Source organism: Saccostrea cucullata, unplaced genomic scaffold (assembly GCF_032062105.1).
Source record: "Saccostrea cucullata isolate Sc308-1 unplaced genomic scaffold, CSIRO_AGI_Scuc_v1 ctg1672, whole genome shotgun sequence".
Lineage (NCBI taxonomy): Eukaryota > Metazoa > Mollusca > Bivalvia > Ostreida > Ostreidae > Saccostrea > Saccostrea cuccullata.
In genome coordinates, this window is record NW_026940393.1 from 36,775 (window position 1) to 53,781 (window position 17,007).

At 33.4% G+C, this 17,007-nt stretch overlaps 1 protein-coding gene across 1 annotated transcript in view; it reads right to left on the reverse strand.

Annotated features, from left to right (window-relative positions):
• LOC134255333 (transient receptor potential cation channel subfamily M member 1-like) overlaps nucleotides 1-2,450 on the reverse strand; it is a 31,205-nt gene extending 28,755 nt beyond the window's left edge. The window contains exons 1-2 of the mRNA XM_062737855.1: nucleotides 2,344-2,450; nucleotides 1,064-1,211 (exon numbers count right to left, since the gene is read on the reverse strand). Of these exons, the coding sequence (XP_062593839.1) occupies nucleotides 1,064-1,211; nucleotides 2,344-2,395 (200 nt within the window). The 5' untranslated portion in view covers nucleotides 2,396-2,450. The remainder of the gene's footprint in view (nucleotides 1-1,063; nucleotides 1,212-2,343) is intronic.
• Between the last annotated feature and the right edge of the window lie 14,557 nt (nucleotides 2,451-17,007).

Sequence of the window (17,007 nt, forward strand, 5' to 3'; positions counted from 1 at the left end):
TTCTACTTGTGTGCCAAGTTATAATGAAATCAAACCAAAACTGTAGGAGGGGTAGCATTTTGAAAGAATTTCACAGAAATTTCTATTTTTAGTAACCACGGCAACACCATTCATCAAAATCAAAAACCGATACACAGAATTATGTATCTTAGTGTATTCTACTTGTTTGCCAAGTAATACTGAAATCAGACCAAAACTGTAGGAGGAGTAGCATTTTGAAAGAATTTCACAGAAATTTCTATTTTTAGTAACCACGGCAACACCGTTCATCGAAATCAAAAACCGATACACAGAATTAGGTATCTTAGTGTAGTCTACTTGTGTGCCAAGTTATAATGAAATCAAACCAAAACTGTACGAGGAGTAACATTTTGAAAGAATTTCAAAGAAATTTCTATTTTTAGTAACCACGGCAACACCGTTCATCAAAATCAAAAACCGATATACAGAATTGTGTATCTTAGTGTAGTCTACTTGTGTGCCAAGTTATACTGAAATCAGACCAAAACTGTAGGAGGAGTAGCGTTTTGAAAGAATTTCACAGAAATTTCTATTTTTAGTAACCACGGCAACACCGTTCATCGAAATCAAAAACCGATACACAGAATTATGCATCTTAGTGTAGTCTACTTGTGTGCCATGTTATATTGAAATTAGACCAAAACTGTAGGAGGAGTAGCATTTTGAAAAATTGTTTACAGACAGACGGACAGACAGACAGACGGACGGACGCCGGACGCATTACTATCGCATAAGCTCTTCTGGTCTCTGACCAGTAGAGCTAAAATCTGTTGTTGTATTGGTGGAAATTATAGCATTCAATCCATCTCTTACATAGATTACAGAAAGCTCAGCCAGAGAAAAGAGAAACAAAAAAATGAAAGAAATATCTCAAAAACAATTGTCGGCCGGGAATGCTCACTCCTTTATGGCACCTGATTCATCTCTCATGTTTAGGAGGTCTTTGTTTACTTTGCTTTACTTTTGAATTCTTTAATGGACTTTTGAGCTTGAATACTCTTCTTTATCTCCGTATATTTCATTGTATAAACTTTTTTTTTACCTTTTTAGAAAATCCAGGATGATGTCGGCTGCTTTACCTGACCCCTTGATGACGATGACTGGTACATTTTTATGGACAGCTTCCGCCACGTGTTTAATGTCGTCAACATCCCCCTCCAGAAGGATAATCACAATCGGTATGTGCATGACTATCGGTAAAAAATGTAACTGCAAAACTTTTTCTTATATTATGCAAATATCAATGTTAATGGTTTCAAATTTTCATAAGACTGACATTTCTTTGTAATTAAAATAAAATTATAGTCGTATCCTTCGAGTGACTTCGACTTTTCAAATATGAAGTAAATATTCTCAATTAAGGAGGCTCATTACGCCTTGGCATTCTGTTATTAATGTGTTTAACTGACGTATATTTGGCTAAAGCTATTTGACTCAGTTACTTCATAATAACAGAATACTCTTCTATTGCAAAAACAAGGAAAACTTAAGTGATGAAGACAATTAAATTTTTTAACATGATAAGAGTGTATACGTAACATTCCTTAAAGTAATATCGAGCTGCGGTGGGAAAACTATGAGCTTCGATTGAATTACAACTACTTTATTTTTGTTCTGAACATGTAAAGGGTGTTAAGAAAGTTCGTTCCACATTTTTCTTTTATTTTCAAAAAGAAATACGATGAGAAGATTTTTAGAGTTTGTGATATTTCATATTTACAGAGTCCATTTTTGCTACTGATAAGGTTTTAACTGTCTTTTTGTTGAAACAGTAGGGGGAGGGCAGGTACTGAAACAGATGATGTCTGTTCAGAAAAATTAGGGATGATGCATATTTGTTACATATATTAAGCACATAGGTCAAAACATGCTTTCAAAAACTAAGCAAAAAATTATCAAATCTGTGAAAAATTTCAAAATGACAAACCTATTCTTTAAAAAGTGATCTATCCTTCCTATACCTAAGCTTATCAGCTTGTCTGATTTAAAATAAGCTATGAAGAAACAAAAGTAAAATATCCTTTATTTTCACTCAAATAGACCAGTATTTCTATCAGGTGTTTTGAAAATGTTATATATATTTTCATATGGAAAAAATCCTATTATTTCCTGCTAGAAATTAATTGCTATAAATCTAAAGCACACTCTTGTGATTTTGTAAGACTTGAAAATTCATCTTTTTAGTTAAGCACTACTTTAAAATTTTTGAACATATTTCGTCCTGGAACGAACTTTCTTACCACCCCTTACAATAAATAAATGATATCTAATATGAAACTGTATTTTAATAGACTGTCACAGTCATAAAATATGTATTATTACCAAAACCAGGAATATGTTCCTCAGTTGTTAAGCTTGTGAAGATTGACACCATTTGTTTCTGAACAAACTCTTCTTGTCCTAGTAAATTTGACAGGTTAATAACGGCACTATTTTGCTGAAAAAAAATTAATTATTCCTAGTACAGAATCGTTAAGCATTCAATTATTTTTTTTCACTTCTGAGAAAAAGAAACTGGGGATATATTTTCAATATTAGAATTTTTATTCTGTGTTCTTAATAAATTGAATAAAACACATTCTTTTCTTAATGTGTAGATTTATGTATTTAAACATTCGTACACTGATCCTTTCTTGATCTTCAATTTGAATTTGGTCTTTTTCAGTAGACTCTGTTGATGAGGTTCCAATCAATATAATATCGTTTCCGTTTTTAGTCTTTGACTTCTCCATCGTAGTGTACACATCTTTTGCGTCTCTCACAATATTTGACACACCCACATTTTTATTCCCGTATAGAATCCATGTATCTAAACATACAAAAAATAAAGTCCGGTTTTGTGACTTATCAAATCCTTTTGTTTTACTAAAGAGATAAATAGCTGGTTAAATGGCAAAAGAACTTGAGAGAAAAATATCACCCTTTTTCACGATTTTCTACAATGTCCACTTACATGTATTTGTGTACATTAAATGTCACATCCTTTTTGGCACATCTTAAAATACCCAAACTTCTGTGCTTTCATCATGTTCAAGAAACAATATTAGTTCGATCAGTACAACTTTTCCCAAAACTTATCTTTTGAATTCAAAACGTATAATTTTATGATTTAGTAGCAGAATAATGTAAACAGGATTAAATCTTGTGCGAAAACGATTACAACTTCGAGAGAAGCCCAATCATTATTTGCCGCCAATAACATAATGTAGTTAAAATTAGAGAATCTCGAGAAATGCATGTAATGACAAATTGTTCTTGCGCGTTATAGTAATTATTTTGAATATAGATAGACTTTGAAAATCGAATATTTTGTATGTTTACGTTTGTTTCAATTAATTTTATTAGCAAAACCTGAATTGAAAACTTGGGTTCAACGCTCAATGGTTTGAATTTTTCGATATAAACATTGTTAGCATGTAGATCTGCTGTTAAATCGAATTTTCAAAGGCGGTAAAACACAACCTTAGGTAAACATTTTCTATTTAATGGTTAAAATACAAGTGATTGATCTCAAAAGGATCTGCCAGCAATACGAAATTGATTTCTCTACAGATATCTCTGTTTTCCAGGTCAGGATTAAAAGCTAAAGATGGATGTTGCTGTAGGATTGGAGTGCCACGGAGTAAAGAGTTGATCCTTATACGTCGCGGGTTCGAATCCCACTTTGGGACGTTGAAACATGTCCTTTGGATGAGACCGTATAAGCCGAGGCCCCGTTCAATGAAAATTGCTCATGAATTCAATGATATTTCACTATAAAAACTGTATTTAACTGCCGCGACATAAAGTAGAACTCACTGTGATACTTTTGCACTATATAGATGTACGGTGGACTTATTTTGATTCATTTGGGGACAATAAAAATTTCAGTGGTTCGTGGGGGAGAATTTTTTGTTGCGAACAAGCAAAACTTGGTTTAAAGTATAAACAAGTTGTCCATGAATAAGGGTGGCCTACAAAATCAACGAACACCCCCCCCCCAATCCTTATGCAAAGGAAATCTGACACTAACCTCCTCCACTACTCTTGTGCGTCTCAATCACCGCGGTCTGGAAAACTGACTTGGGCCAGGCCCTGGGGACGAAGCTGTCCGAATCACCGATAACGGACAAAACCAATTTAGGAGTTCCGAACTCCTTAATCAGAGATGTGTCTTCTATGTCACGTTCATCCATTTTCAAATTTTAGAACATTCTGCATATTGTAAATAATGGTGTTGTTGGCGTGAAAGAAGTTGAATGACAAATTATTAATCATTATTCAAGTTATATTAACAAAGAGTTATATGATATATACATCGATTACAGTGTATGTACAGCTCCTCACTGCGAGCAATACAAATAAAGCTTGAGCCCAGAGAAAATTCGGACTTTAAACATTCATCTATTTTTTTCCCTGTGGTCCCGTCGCCCGCGTGACGCAGTGGTTTGAGCGTCTGCTCTAGAGTTGGGTGGTAAGGAGTTGATCCCTAGGTCGCGGGCTCGAATCTCGCAACGGGACGTGGAGAACGGTCCTTCAATTGAGGCCATATAAGCCATGGTCCTGTTTTGCAGTAGATTCAAGCTGGCACGAAAAAGACCCCTCTATGTTCAATGGCCGTTAGTGCCGAGAATACATCGAGAAAAAAACGGCAATTTACTCCAGCCCATAGTTGAATCCTTACTTTTCAAAAGTTATGTCTCTCGGCCGCCACTTTAAGGGAAACACTCATAGAATCCTCAAAGTAGCCTTTATAGTTTTCCGGTCAGTAATTTTGTCATCTGACTGGAAAAATTATTTGCATCTTGTAGATAATGGTTGCCCCAGGATGGGGTTACCCATATAGAAAGTTAAAATATTAAACACTGTGGATTATTCGGATCACGTCCAAATGTTTAGTAGCAAATACAGGAGAAATGTCACTTCTTTCCCTTTTGAACGACCCCGCAAAGGTACATAACTATTGCAAAGTGTGGATTGGACTATCTCCAAGCCAATTTTCAAATAAAAACATATTTGAATTATTTTTATCTTCATTAAGATATTTATTTTAATTTTCATAAAACATAACGTGTTCGAGGAATCAAAGAGAGATGACATAATAATTTTCGTGAAACTCTTTTTTACTGTGGAAATCAAGTAGATAAATACACATGTAGTAAATCAAAAGTTGATTAAAATTGGCATGTTAAGACTTCGTTTTGGTAATGCAGGGAATCAACAATATCAAATGACGTCAGAATCAAGACCTAGCAAATTTCACGGGCAGTTTGACGAGCCCGATCTAAATAAAAATTGAAGAGTATCTGCTCTCACCCTAATGGTCGAACCGTTAACAATTGAAAACGGTTTAACAAATCAAAATTGAAATCTAGCTTTAATTTGGAGTGATACTTACATACTTATGGAATAACTGCAGAAATAAATACCATCGCGATAAAAAATAAATACTAGTAAACGTATTGTGTATCAAAGTACTCAGAAGTACAGAGAGCCGGGCTCATTTACAGAGTAGAATGAATTTCTTACATGAATCACGTTGATATTCTGATGACAAAATTATTTTAAAACTATCAATATAAATGATAAGAGACACTGACAGTGAGTTTTTAATCCTAATACAACGGTCCGATTTTGTCAGAATCAGAATTAATCTGGTACCGCAGCTGAATGTAATCAAACAGGCCAGTCTGGTTCCCTCTCCTGCTTTACCTCGTATGTGTCGAGAACTACGATAACACTGATTATCAAAAATCCTTACGCTAATGAACTATGTTCTTTGACTTAGGACTGAAGTTTTCAAAGTCATTACTACTAATGTTTATATATAGATAAAACTTCGTTTTATTTTTGTTGCTTTATTTAGCGTTTGTATAATCTCAAAAGCAGTTGAGAGTAAGAACTATATTTTTGCACGAAACTTTAAAATGGCGACTATGGGGTTGACTTCCTGCCTTGAACAGGATGACATAAGCCGGCAATTGCTCTTTGAGCAATAAGCCCGGCTAAAAATTGTCTGACATCTACACGTTAATGTTTCTTCAATAATGTGAATAATCAAACGGTTAATACTTAGTTCAAAGAAATCTTTATAAATATTTAATCCTTCTATACAGTAAATTATTTCCCCTTACCTTTAATGCAGACTATTTCAATTACACGACCTAGCAATAATTCACACAATTAAAATGAACTTTTAGGGAGATTTAAAACGATCTACTCTTTAGAAATTGTCTTGAAAAACTAACAGTATTGCGTCAACGAATTTAAAATTCGAAAAGAAGAGCTGTTGCAGATGATTACACTTGTTTGAGGTTTGAATTTGAGAACTAAATCGAAATGTTCGTCCTTGAAGGGTTTTAAATATTCAACAAAGAAATACCGCTATTGAAATCCATGGCCTGCACTTTGAGTAAAATGCATTTAAATTTAGATGACAAAAACATTTCACACAACATTATTATATAATCAATGTTTACTTATCGATCATAACCAGAATTCGGCTTCATTTTGTTGTGATTTTTTCAGACGTATACAGTAGTTAAGTCAAAATTTCATGGATTTCTCTACTTATGGTTACTAGATAATCAATTACATATATACAAGTAACAGCTTTTCAATAAGCTTGCCTGACGAATGCCACCAATTTCTATAGAACCTATAAGAATGATAAGTTATAGACATTTACATTGGAGGGAGAGGGATGTTAAATTATTTCACTAGAGTAAATTATGAAGATGTTACACAAAGCATTATGCATTCATTTTAAGATAATTACATTCAGTGTAATTTTCCTTATGAAATCCATTAGAAATCTGCGACGTTCAAATTTCTATAACACACGCGAAACCTTGTCACCATACTTGGGAATAAGTTAGAATACACAGTAGGAAATATATGCATTTTCAATACTCTAGGAACACCAAAATGTAAAATGTTTTATTTCAATTTGAAAAACTACAACCCTGAAAAATTAACGTAATGTGCGATAAAAATTAATTTGTCACTTTTTTCATCGCAATTTTTGTTTGCGTTATTTAACTTTGCAACGTCATTTTACGTCATTTGACGTCACAAACAACTCTTACATCTTAGTTTTGAAGGGCGCTAAATTCACATTTAAGATTAACGAAATAAGCAATTATGAAGAAGGAAAATTGGAGAATGTAAATATAAGCATTGAATTCATATTTTTGGATGTCTTCGGTTATATAACACACTTGGCCGGGCCGACAAATTATCATACCGCGCTAAATTCAATGCTTAATTGTAAGATACTCATCAGAGCAATGGAAAAAAGAACACGTATTATATAACACGCATTCTCTGTAAGCACCAACGAATTTACTATAGGGCTTGGAAATGACATGTCTCGGATTTTGATGAAATTTGCACCATAGGTGTGTCTTGGTACAAAACTAGTAAATATGGTGTCGGAAGTTCCACACGTGCACTTGGTTGCCATGGAGACGGATCCATTGAATTCGGCCATTTTTGGCCCATTTTGACTAAATGAAAACGTGAAAATTGAGGAAATGTAAATAAATATTTCTCGGTATCTAATACACTCTAACAAAAATCATTGGCTCATATGATATCATGACCTTTTAAGGTACACAGAGCATATAATCGTTTATTCTAGAAATATTCCTCCTGTAAGTAAAAGGTCATGCAAAATTACATGGTTTCTAAAAATTTGAAAAATGGGGAAATTGGATTTTTTTGAGATCTTTGAGGCATAATAAGAACCAGAAGTCTCTGTCGAGACTGAAGCTCTACTGGTTTGTACTTATGGCAAAGGAAGAGGAAAGTACTTAAGCAGTTGGGAATTGAAAATTTACACTAGCAAAAAGGAGAATAATGATCCTTGAATAAGTCTCTTTATGTTCTTAGTTTAGTCTTCTTGCATGCCACATTATATTATAATCAGACTAAAACTGTATTTGAAGTAGCATTTTGAGAGTAACAGAAATTGATATCTTTATTAACCAAGGTAATAATGTTCATTGAAGTCAAAAACCGATACATAGAATTATGTATCTTAGTGTAGTCTACTTGTGTGCCAAGTTATATTGAAATCAGACCAAAACTGTAGGAGGACTAGCATTTTGAAAGAATTTTACAAAAATTTTATTTTTAGTAACAACGCCAACACCGTTCATCGAAATCTAAAACCGATATACAGAATTATGTATCTTAGTGTAGTCTACTTGTGTGCCAAGTTATATTGAAATCAGATCAAAACTGTAGGAGGAGTAGCATTTTGAAAGAATTTTACAGAAATTTCTATTTTTAGTAACGACGCCAACACCGTTCGTCGAAATCAAAAACCCATACACAGAATTATGTATCTTAGTGTAGTCTACTTGTGTGCCAAGTTATATTGAAATCAGACCAAAACTGTAGGAGGAGTAGCATTTTGAATGAATTTTACAGAAATTTCTATTTTTAGTAACAACGCCAACACCGTTCGTCGAAATCAAAAACCCATACACAGAATTATGTATCTTAGTGTAGTCTACTTGTGTGCCAAGTTATATTGAAATCAGATCAAAACTGTAGGAGGAGTAGCATTTCGAAAGAATTTCAAAGAAATTTCTATTTTTAGTAACAACGCCAACACCGTTCGTCGAAATTAAAAACCCATATACAGAATTATGTATCTTAGTGTAGTCTACTTGTGTGCCAAGTTATATTGAAATCAGATCAAAACTGTAGGAGGAGTAGCATTTCGAAAGAATTTCAAAGAAATTTCTATTTTTAGTAACAACGCCAACACCGTTCGTCGAAATCAAAAACCCATACACAGAATTATGTATCTTAGTGTAGTCTACTTGTGTGCCAAGTTATATTGAAATCAGACCAAAACTGTAGGAGGACTAGCATTTTGAAAGAATTTTACAGAAATTTCTATTTTTAGTAACAACGCCAACACCGTTCGTCGAAATCAAAAACCGATACACAGAATTATGTATCTTAGTGTAGTCTACTTATATGCCAAGTTATATTGAAATCAGATCAAAACTGTAGGAGGAGTAGCATTTTGAAAAATTGTTTACAGACAGACAGACAGACGGACGGACGGACGCCGGACGCATTACTATCGCATAAGCTCTTCTGGTATCTGACCAGTAGAGCTAAAAATTGTCCGCGGAAATTTCCCAAATCTGATATGCGTTATTATACTTGGGAATAAGTAGTGTCATTTCATGAAAAAACATAAGTGGGCTTTTGCTCCTATTTTTAGTAACATGTATCTATAAATAGATATATTTTAGAAAAATGTGAAAAATCAAATTTTGGCAAAGTTTTAATTGTCATTACTGCATAATTAGAACGTATGTTGTAAAAATTGAGATTCTAATGACAAGAGCTGGACACCACTAGCTGGTATGGACAACGGTTTAGGGGAATTCCCATTTCTATTTTTAGTAACAGGTGGCTATATATAGAGATGTCTCTGAATATTAGGATAAATGGCATTTTTGTTCTAATTGGAAGCTTCATATAAAAAGTCCTAACAAATATAAAGCTTTCTACAATATGCTTTCAGAATGTACATGTGTTTGCACTAAAATTGCTACAATATTGAGGATGGACTCTTGTTTCATTTTATGGCAACAATGGTCTAAAAATAGATTACTCGAATAATTTGAGAAAATGTAGATTATTGCACCCTTTCAGGCATTTATAGATATGGTTTCTGCATAATTAGGAATTATTTTGTAAAATTTTAGATGGTAATGTCAAGATCTGGATACCACTAGCTGGTTTGGATAATTGTTGAGGGGAATTCCTCTTTCTATTTTTAGTATCAGGTGGCTAAGTATAGATATGTCTCTGAATATTAGGAAAAATGGCATTTTTGTTCTCATTGGAAGCTTCATATAAAAAGTCCTAACAAATATAAAGCTTTCTACAATATGCTTTCAGAATGTACATGTGTTTGCACAAAAATTGCTACAATATTGAGGATGGACTCTTGTTTCATTTTATGGCAACAATGGTCTAAAAATAGATTACTCGAATAATTTGAGAAAATATAGATTATGGTTGCTGCATAATTAGGAATTATTTTGTAAAATTTTAGATGGTAATGTCAAGATCTGGATACCACTAGCTGGTTTGGATAATTGTTGAGGGGAATTCCTCTTTTTCTATTTTTAGTATCAGGTGGCTAAGTATAGATATGTCTCTGAATATTAGGAAAAAATGGCATTTTTGTTCTCATTGGAAGCTTCATATAAAAAGTCCTAACAAATATAAAGCTTTCTACAATATGTTTTCAGAATGTACATGTGTTTGCACTAAAATTGCTACAATATTGAGGATGGACTCTTGTTTCATTTTATGGCAACAATGGTCTAAAAATAGATTACTCGAATAATTTGAGAAAATGTAGATTATTGCACCCTTTCAGGCATTTATAGATATGGTTTCTGCATAATTAGGAATTATTTTGTAAAATTTTAGATGGTAATGTCAAGATCTGGATACCACTAGCTGGTTTGGATAATTGTTGAGGGGAATTCCTCATTTTTTATTTTTAGTATCAGGTGGCTAAGTATAGATATGTCTCTGAATATTAGGAAAAATGGCATTTTTGTTCTCATTGGAAGCTTCATATAAAAAGTCCTAACAAATATAAAGCTTTCTACAATATGCTTTCAGAATGTACATGTGTTTGCACTAAAATTGCTACAATATTGAGGATGGATTCTTGTTTCATTTTATGGCAACAATGGTCTAAAAATAGATTACTCGAATAATTTGAGAAAATTTAGATTATTGCACCATTTCAGGCATTTTTAGATATGGTTGCTGCATAATTAGGAATTATTTTGTAAAATTTTAGATGGTAATGTCAAGATCTGGATACCACTAGCTGGTTTGGATAATTGTTGAGGGGAATTCCTCTTTTTCTATTTTTAGTATCAGGTGGCTAAGTATAGATATGTCTCTGAATATTAGGAAAAATGGCATTTTTGTTCTCATTGGAAGCTTCATATAAAAAGTCCTAACAAATATAAAGCTTTCTACAATATGTTTTCAGAATGTACATGTGTTTGTACAATAATTTCCACAATATTGAGAATGAACTCTTATTTCATTTCATATCAACAATGGTCTAAAAATAGATTATTCAAATAATGGAGAAAATGTAGATTACTGAACCTTTTTAAGCACTTTATAGATGTCATTGCTGATTACCTAGGAAGTATATTGTAAAATTTTAGATGTTAATGACAACATTTAGCAGGTGTGGACAATTGTTGAGGGGATTTCCCATTTCTATTTTTAGTATCACGTGGCGTAATATAGATATGAATTACTCTTAATATTAGGGAAAATTGCAGTTTTCTGCTAATTTGAATCTTCGTACAAAATGTCTTTATAAATATGATGCTTTTTACAATATGCCAACAGAATGAACACTTGTACAATTTGTACAATAATTGCTACAATATTGAGGATGAACTTTTGTTTCTTTTTAAAGCAACAATGGTCAAAAAATAGACTCTTGGAATAATTGAGAAAATGTACATTATTGCACTTTTTCTGGCACATTTTAGATGTCATAGCTGCATAATTAGGAAGTATATTGTAAAATTTGAGATGTTAATGACAGTAGCTGACCACAACTTGCTAGTGTGGACAAAAGTTGAGGGGGGTTCCTATTACTATTTTTAGTATCACGTGGCGAAATATAGATATTTCGGCCATTTATAGGAAAAATCTTTTTAATTGTTCTGTAAAATAATTCCTGATTGTCCTAATCTAGTCTTTGACAATGTACCTGTATTTTCATCTTCAAGTTTATTTTGTCCAAAGACTTTCAATTTTATTAGACGAAGATTCTATATGGCAGTTTCTGTGGTCTGCATTTTATTTGAAAGTCACCATATTTCAAGAACCTTTTGTCATTTTTTGTCAAAATTGTCTCAGAGTATCTAAGGATTTTTGTTAATACATGTACCAAACATAGGGATTTTCTCTTTAAACAAGAGAAGAAACTAGGGAATCGATCTAATCTCAAATAACAAGACCTTGTTAAAATGCCATTTCACTGATCTGTTACAGGGTTACTCTCATGACTGTTGATGCCCTCTGGTCTCTTTTATAAGAAGGTACGGTTTTAGCTTTATTGTGCCCTAAAAATTTAATGTTCTTAAAAAGTTGTTAAATTGGCTTTAACAATCATTGAGTAGATGAATATGATAGATCATTAAAGAATATGACACGAAGGGGGGTCGTTCAGGATATATATCTGGTACACTTTTAAGTTTAATGCAGAAAAGCCTCAAAAGACTCATTTCTGTGCTGATTTTCCTTTAGCCACCGTCGCCCTCTTTAATTTTTGGATTAATATGTAAACTGCTATGAAAAATTACATATCGGTTATCTAAAAATTTCTCTGGGCGAGAGTGGCAGAGTATGTCTTCTGAAAGAAAATATTCCACTGAAAATTGATGTCTTATGCAACATTTTAAGAAAATACGAGAAAATACACAAGTTAAGGACGTCACAATTAGCATTTAGGAGGTCAAATAAGAAAAACGATTTGTGTATTTTTACTGCAGGGAATTCTTATGATTCAGAAAGTGAATTTTGATTTCCTATATCACTTTCATATATTAGAAAAATATAGAGCCTTAAATATTTTGTATTGAAACTGTACCTTGTTCTTTGTTTCTATAAATAGAACTGGAAGTCCTCATTGATTTCGCATATTTCAAATATAAGTAGAACTGTATATCATCATTGTTTTTATGCTTGTTAGTTAACGGTAACTACCGATATTACATATAGTTTATACTTATCAGTCACATGATTATTTTACTAGGAAAACTTTATTATACTCATGACATATTGAACATGTTGAGTACAGCAGTATATTTCGTAAATATGTTATCAATGAAGCTCCTTTGATCCTTTGTCATTTTACTTCTTCTGCTGAGAAGTTGCTACATATAAGTGGATGTGCTATAAATAGAAAAGAGAGCCCCATGTTCAGATAATGTGCATTTGACTAAATCAAAATTTTGTGAATAACCACTGCTTTGTTAACATTTTCTTATTTGTAATTTATTTTTAAGAAAAATATTTTTGCGAATGCAATGACCTCGCAGATTTGCTAAAAAATTATCTACAGCAAAAATTTCGATTTTTCTTTTCCACATAGCCTGAAAAGGTACAATAACCCATATTTTCTCGATTATTGTAGGAATCTTTTTAGACCATTGTTGGTATAAAAAAAAGGGTCAGTCCTAAATATTGTAGCAATTCCTGTACAAACAAGTGTTCATTTCGAAGGCATATTGTAGAAAGCTTTATATTTAAGACATTTTCTAGGAAGATTCAAATTAGCAAAAAACTGCCATTTTTTCCTAATATTTAGAGAAAATCTATATTTCGCCATTTGATACTAAAAATAGAATTGGGAAACCCCCTCAACCATTGTCCACACCGACTAATGGTGTCCAGCTTTTGTCATTAACATCTCAAATTTTACAATATACTTCCTAATTAAGCAGCAATGGCATCTATAAAGTGCCTAAAAAAGGCACAATAATCTACATTTTCTCAATTATTCGAGTAATCTATGTTCAGACCATTGTTGCTATAAAATGAAGCAATAGTCCATCCTCAATATTGTAGCATTATTGTACAAACATGTGCATTCTGAAAGTATATTGTCGAAAGCTTTATATTTGTAAGGACTTTTTATATGAAACTTCCAATTAGAAGAAAAATGTCATTTTTCCTAGTATTCAGACATCTCTATATTTAGCCACCTGATACTAAAAATAGAAATGGGAATTCCCCTCAACCGTTGTCCATACCAGCTAGTGGTGTCCAGCTCTTGTCATTAAAATTTCAAATTTTACAACATACGTTCTAATTATGCAGTAATGACAATTTAAACTTTGCCAAAATAAGATTTTTCACATTTTTCTAAAATATATCTATTTATAGATACATGTTACTAAAAATAGGAGCAAAAGCCCACTTATGTTTTTTCATGAAATGACATTACTTATTCCCAAGTATAATAACGCATATAAGATTTGGGAAATTTCCGCGGACAATTTTTCTTATTTAGCCTCAAAGATCTCAAAAAAATCCAATCTCCCCATTTTTCAAATTTTAAGAAACCATGTAATTTTGCATGACCTTTTTCTTACAGGAGGAATATTTCTAGAATAAACGATTATATGCTCTGTGTACCTTAAAAGGTCATGTTATCATATGATCCAATGATTTTTGTTAGAGTGTATTAGATACCGAGAAATATTCATTTACATTTCCTCAATTTCCACGTTTTCATTTAGTCAAAATGGGCCAAAAATGGCCGAATTCAATGGATCCGTCTCCATGGCAACCAAGTGCACGTGTGGAACTTCCGACGCCATATTTACTAGTTTTGTACCAAGACACACCTATGGTGAAAATTTCATCAAAATCCGAGACATGTCGTTTCGATTTTTTGGTGCTTACAGAGAATGCGTGATAAAACGTATATATTGTTTGTATCTCAAATAAATAATGGAATGTACATGTCCCCGCTGTGGATTCGAACCCGCGACGTAAAGATGAACACCTCACTCCGCAAGTCTAAAATGGTTTTAGAGGATGAAGTAAATAAGGGAAGAAACTAATGTAACTGGTTAATGCTGGAAAGCATTGCTATATATGTAAAGGTTACATAAATTAGATTCAACTGCATGCAGCATAGGCTTTGATGAAGACAGCTGAAAATATAACTACAAGAAATTGAGAATCGTAACGGTTATGACTGACATGCAGAATATGTTTCATAGTTTCTTGGGTATTCCAGAGCATCAACGATTGTTGGAAACGTGGGATAAATGAAGTCTTATATGCTTAAATGACCGAACAAACTTGAAGGCGATATATGAATGGCGACAGGCGCGGATTCAACAAGTTTTTCCCAGGGATGAGGGGTCCACATCAAAAATATTTGTAGGAGCAAAAAAGAAATAAACTTTCTCAATCCTGAAATGTGATAGGACACTTTCATAAGTCTATACTCTGTTTTTTTTTTTATAGGAGTAAATCCCCTGGAGTGTGTGTGTGGTGGGGGGGGGGGGTATGATCAGATGTATATTTGGCCAGTACATCCTCTTAAGAGGTGTTTTGTTTGTGATTGGTGATATTTATTTGGAAGCATTCTAAGGTAGTGTGGATTTTAGTTCAAATTATAACCCCCGATGTCAGGGCGGGGCCAAATAAGAATACAGAGAAAAAAATCTCAAGAACGGAAAAGCTATGTTTATTCATGTAGACATGTAAGCATCCTCCTGAAATGAATCTTCAAATCTGTTTAATTAATGAAGCGTGGTGCTGGGGAGGGTCCACAATTGAGGGTCAAATTTTAACAAAGCAGTATACAGTAAGAAAAAAATCTTTATTTCTTAATCTTCTCAAGAACAGCAAAGTTATTTACTATATCGATATGGAGCCCCTTTTAAAAACTCAAGTTTAAAAGAATTTGGTTGCCCTTTTGGTAGGAAGGTATAAATTAAAAATCAATTTAATGGCAATTTCAAAAATCATATTATCCAGAGTAAATAAAAAAAAAATGCTGCCTGGAGGCTAGTCCGAAAAATCTGACGTTTTTCTGGCTTTTTTTTACGATTTTGATATTTTACATGCCTGGCATGTAAAATATCAATATTTTACATGCCTGGCATGTAAAATATCAAAATCGTAAAAAAGCCAGAAAACGTCAGATTTTTCGGACTACCTGGAGGCCCAAAGATGTTTTGCGTCGGATAATGTTTAGCCAGTCGGTCGGGAGAGGGCAACCTAACTTTGTTTTTAACATGGCTTGATTTGTCCTTTTTTCCTATCTTATGTGCTCAGATGAGCGATGTATCTCATGGGCCTCTTTTTAGAGTTCCGTGATTGTTCCGTTTTCCATTTTGTACCCTATCAAGTGACTTGAGCTTTATCATGGATCGTTATCTGCGACAATATTTCATTTCAAAATATGACATTTGTATTTGTATTCAACAAGGAAACAATCGTAAATTTGTTCCAAGAAAGAGAGAAATGCTTCTTAATTCAAAATTTTACTTTTATCATGAACTTCGAAGGTACCCACATATCGAGCCGGCAGAATATGAACATACTTATTTTTTGGGGTGGGGGCAGCGAGTGACAACGTGTGCCATTAGGCAAAAAATTTGCGGATTAATGCTTATAATGTGTACAGAAAGACAAAATGTCTCGCCACAAACAAGCACTGCTTCATGCCTCGAGTGAAATTTGAACATTCTTTACTGGAGTGACGTTGTATGTTTGTGTGAATTCTTTTTATATTTTGTCTCCACTCTCCTTATCAAATTCTTTCAAACACCTTCAGTGTAGCCAAATCCCTAATTACTGAGTACTTTTCATTTAAACCTATATTCTTGAAAGAATTGCTTCAGTGGTCATTAACACCTTTGTCTTTGTTCTAATATCAGACTGTCTCAGGTATATCAAAAGCAATGTATGCCTCATACAATTCTGGATCTGTATTAAAAAATATCAGACAGTTTTCGGCCCTAACGGGCCTTAAACTGTCTGATGTCTGATATTCTTAGCTCACCTGAGCCGAAGGCTCAAGTGAGCTTTTCTGATCAAAATTTGTCCGTTGTCTGTCTTCCTCGGCCTCGTCTTCCTAATCTTTTCACAATTTTATCTTCTTCTCAAGAACCACTGGGCCAATTTCAACCACACTTGCAACAAAGTATCCTTAGGTGAAGGGGATTCAAGTTTGTTCAAATGAAGGGCCACGCTCTCTTCCAAGGGGAGATAATTATGAATTAGTGAAAAATTAATGGCATCTTTTGAAAATCTTCTTCTCAAGAACCATTGGGATAGGAAAGATGAAACTCATGTGGAAGCATCCTCAGGTGGTGTAGATTCAAGTTTGTTCAAATCATGACCCCCCGGGGGTAGGTGGGGCCACAATGGCCGATCAAAGTTTTACATAGG